The sequence below is a fragment of the Chaetura pelagica genome, unplaced genomic scaffold (genome assembly GCF_000747805.2).
Source record: "Chaetura pelagica isolate M959 unplaced genomic scaffold, ChaPel_1.0 scaffold48, whole genome shotgun sequence".
NCBI lineage: Eukaryota > Metazoa > Chordata > Aves > Apodiformes > Apodidae > Chaetura > Chaetura pelagica.
This window is the reverse complement of record NW_009954241.1, coordinates 2,188,613-2,193,043: the sequence shown is the minus strand read 5'-3', so window position 1 is coordinate 2,193,043 and position 4,431 is coordinate 2,188,613. Positions and strand designations below refer to the sequence as shown.

Here is a 4,431-nt window from a genome sequence, read left to right as displayed (position 1 = left end):
CTCTCCCTTCATTGTGTCCTTGCTTTAGTTCTGCTGCAAAGATCTTGTAACATTCCAAAGATGTAGGTGTGTAGGGATGACTGGGAGTTCATGTTTATCAAAATACATAAACAGCTGAAGCAAGGTTATTGTAGTGTGGTTTAGGGGGATGGGTGTGTGACAAGGGAGGGGAGGTTAGAGAAGAAGTTGTAGACAGAATTATGAGAATGGCAGCAGAGAATAGAAACTGGACAGCCAAAAGGCAATACAAGATAGATCATTACTAAGAATGAAGTGTGGAGGGATGGGGAGGTGTTGAACATGACAGCTCAAAAAAGAAGATTCATATTAAATTGTTTAAAAATTCAATTAGAAAGTTGATGCTGGTACAATTAACTACGGTACGTAAGCATATGTTCTCTTAATTGCAGGAGGCATGGTTCAGAAGAACTTTGTATTATACTTGGATGTCTTCTGATATTGTTAAATAAAAAAATCATATTGTTTTGCCTTTGTAGGAGGATGAAAAATTTCTGACAGACTTGTTTGCCCAACTAACAGATGAAGCCACAGATGAGGAGAAAAGACAGGAATTGGTAAGAAGTCTGTAAAATACACATGAAAGGGACAGTTACTACAAAGTGATGCATGCATTTTTTTAAAAAAAAAATTTATTACTAACTAGTATGTTGTTCCTGTTTTTCAGGTAAATTTTCTTAAAGAATTTTGTGCGTTCTCTCAAACACTGCAGCCTCAAAATAGAGATGCATTTTTCAAAACCTTGTCAAATATGGGCATACTACCAGCACTAGAAGTCATACTGGTAAGTCAGCTCAGTTTATTTATGATAATAATTATATTTATCTTGAGAGAGGTTTGGGTTTTTTTAAAGAAAGTATGCCAGATTTCAGTCTCCTGGTTTTCTGCAATGTTTGCTTCATTTGTCTTGTCTTAGATTGAGATTGAAAGATTTAAAATATTTTCATAAAACTTTTAAAAGCAGATCCAATATGACATTAGTAAGTGCCCTGGCATTCTTATGTGTTTGTTTTCTAATTCACTTTACTATCTTTGCATACTTCTTGATGTACAGCTAAGAAAATAGGGAAATATGCCAAAGGTCAGGGAAACTGTAAAATTTTCCCAACAGTTGTCATATGTACAAATAAGAGGTTAGGGTTAAATTCAGTTGTAAAATAAATTCAGTTGTAAAATACAGTTTATTAATAGTTAGGTATGACTTGTAAGTAGGAATTAATAGCTATAAGTTTTCAGTTTTTCATTCCATTTAAGCCTGTTCATTTAAGGAAATATAAATTACTCTATTTGGCTTTTCCAGGGTATGGATGATGCACAAGTACGAAGTGCAGCCACTGATATATTCTCATATTTGGTTGAATACAACCCATCCATGGTACGAGAGTTTGTCATGCAGGAAGCACAGCAGAATGATGATGTGAGTAGACGGTCCCCAGAAATGTGTGGATTGTTTTTTTTAATTACTTCTATATTTTTTTACATTTCCAACTCTTAATGACATGAGCCCTAGTTCTGAAGAAGTGTGGAATGTAGTCACGATGGTTACAGGATTCCGAACTACCATGTTTTTAAAGTTTTGTTAGTCAGGAGAGATAAGTGTTCACATGTTTACATATTCTTGTTCCATTGCATGTAAGGTAAAACAGGTTACCAGAAACCACCGTTTGGCTAACATCAGCTGTCATACAAGCAAAACAAAATGGTTTGGAATGATGGCCTCCTTAAAATGTAAAATACAAATTTTGTCTTTGGTCTTAGCTTTTACATGTGGTTCTAATTTACTTGCAAGAAACCTGTGTTCAGTTTACTGTCCCACACATTGAAAGTGGAATTACAGTGCTAAGTGTTTAAGAACCCTTTTTAATAGGATTTTACATTTCCCAGACATCCTCTGTAGGTTAGTAATACTGAATGCTAGCATGCAACTAGTAGTAGTAAAGGTATTTTGAAGCGGTATTCAGTGGAGGTAATTAATGTGGTTTTTTTCTCGTATCTGCTAAAAACATGCCAGAGAGCAAGAAGCTGCTGGTGCTGCTACTTCTGTACTGAAAGAGAAGGGTTGCTGAAACTGACTATTGCTGGTGGTTCCAGCCACAATCTGATGCCTGTCCTCTTATGAGGGACAGAGGTAACCAAGCAAATATAGTGTAGGGATTCATAAATGTAAATACTATTTTCTACTTCTTGTGGTTGTTTTTAGGTGAAAATAATCTCACCAAGTTCAATAGCATTATAAATTTTACTGTTGTATGTATGTGGAAAAAACCTCTTGATATGTAGTCCGAAGAGGGATGCAAATGAAAACTTATGTACTCTGAAAAAGCTTCCAGAAATCAGTTGAATTTTGAGACAGTTAAGTATCTGCCTCTGTAGTTTTTATCTTTTGGTGTTTCATTCAGACTAAATTAAATTGTTAATTTCAGAACCGTTTTTAGTTGCTGTATTTTTTTTTAGCTGCTTTAAATTATAGAATCATAGAATGGTTAAGGTTGGAAGGGACCTTAAAGATCATCAGATGCTAACCCCCGTGGTATGAGCAGGGACACCTCACACTAGACCAGGCTGCACAAAGCCTTACTTTAAACACCTCCAGGGATAGGGCATCGACAACCTCCCTGGGCAACCTGTTCCACCACCTTCCTACCTTTATGGTGAAGAATTTCTTCCTGATGTCTAACCTAAATCTCCCCTCTTCCAGTTTAAAACCATTACCCCTTGTCCTACTACTACCATCTCTGATGAAAAGCCCATCCCCAGATTTCCTGTAGGCCCCTTCAGGTACTGGAAGACCTCTATAAGCCTTCTCTTCTCCAGGCTGAACAGCCCAAACTCACTCACCTGTCTTCATAGCAGAGCTGCTCCAGCCCTTTGAACTTCATGGCCCTTCTCTGAACCCTCTCCAACAGCTCCATATCTTTCCTGTGCTGAAGGCACCAGAGCTGTACACAGCACTCCAGGTGGGGTCTCACCAGAGCAGAGTAGAGGGGCAGAATCACCTCCCTGGCCCTGCTGGCCATACTTCTTTTGATGCAGCCCAGGATGAGGTTGGCCCTCTGGGCTCCAGCACACACTGGTGGCTCATGTCGAGCTTCTCATCAACTACCACCCCCAAGTCCTTTTCCTCTGGGCTGCTCTCCAGCCATTCTCTCTCCAGCCTGTATTTGTGCCTGGGGTTGTGCTGACCCAGGTGCAGGACCCTCCACTTGGCCTTGCTGAACTTCATGAGGTTGGCACTGGCCCATGTCTCCAGCCTGTCAAGGTCCCACTGGAATGGCCTCCCTTCCCTCTAGGGTGTCAGTTGCTCCACACAGCCTGGTATCATCAGCAGACTTGGTGAGGATACACGCAATCCCACTGTCCATGTCTCCAACAAAGATGTTGAAGAGCACTGTTTCAAATACTGACCCCTGAGGAATGCCACTCATCACTTGTCTCCACTTGGACCCTGAACCATTGATCACAACTTTCTGGGTGTGGCCATCCAGGCAATTACTTATCCACTGAGTGTTCCATCTGTCAAATCCATGCCTTGTCAGTTTGGAGACCAGGATGTTGTGTGGGACTGTGTCAAATGCCTTGCACAAATCCAGGTAGATGACATCAGTTGCTCTGCCACCATCCACATCTCTGTAGCCTTGTTGTAGAAGGCCACCAGATTGGTCAGGCATTATTTGCCATCAGTGAAACCCTGTTGAAGATTGTTGTTCATTGTTTGCTGTTGAACCGCTGACCAGAATGTGTCACTGGCATGTAAAGTTAATTAGTTTCTGTAAAGTTTTGGGGTTCTTGTTTGGCAATTTTTTATATTTTACAAAATCTTGATTGAGGGAGCTGGCAGAGGTCATTGCTAGGCCACTCTCCATCATCTTTAAGTCATGGGTAACAGGAGAGGTGCCTGAGGACTGGAGGACAGCAAATGTCACTCCAGTCTACAAGAAGGGCAAGAAGGAGGACCTGGGTAGCTATAGACCGGTCAGCCTCACCTCCATCCCTGGAAAGGTGATGGAACAACTTGTTCTTGGCACTATCTCTAGGCATATCAAGGACATGGGGGTCATCAAGAGCAGTCAGCATGGTTTTATCAAGGGTAAATAATGTTTGACTAACCTCATGGCCTTCTATGAGGAAATTACTACATGGATAGATGACGGTAGAGCAGTAGATGTGGTTTATCTTGATTTCAGTAAAGCACTTGACACTGTCTCCCACAGCATCCTTGTAGATAAGTTGATCCAAGTATGTGTTTGGTGATCAGGTAGTGAGGTGGATCAAGAACTGGTTGAAAGGAAGGAGTCAGAGAGTTGTAGTCAATGGGGCAGAATCTAGTTGGAGGTCTGTGACTAGTGGAGTCCCTCAGGGGTCAGTACTGGGACTGGTGTTGTTCAGCATCTTCATCAACGACCTGGATGAGGG

General features: G+C 41.1%; 1 protein-coding gene across 2 annotated transcripts in view; it reads left to right on the top strand.

Moving 5' to 3' along the window:
• SMEK1 (SMEK homolog 1, suppressor of mek1 (Dictyostelium)) overlaps positions 1-4,431 on the top strand; it is a 45,975-nt gene that overhangs the window by 31,011 nt on the left and 10,533 nt on the right. Inside the window, exons 3-6 of one of the 2 annotated variants that reach the window (XM_010003713.1) lie at positions 498-575; positions 686-802; positions 1,319-1,458; positions 4,351-4,366. In XM_010003713.1, coding sequence (XP_010002015.1) covers positions 498-575; positions 686-802; positions 1,319-1,458; positions 4,351-4,366 — 351 coding nt within the window. The remainder of the gene's footprint in view (positions 1-497; positions 576-685; positions 803-1,318; positions 1,459-4,350; positions 4,367-4,431) is intronic. The other variant, XM_010003712.1, reaches the window with a different exon arrangement.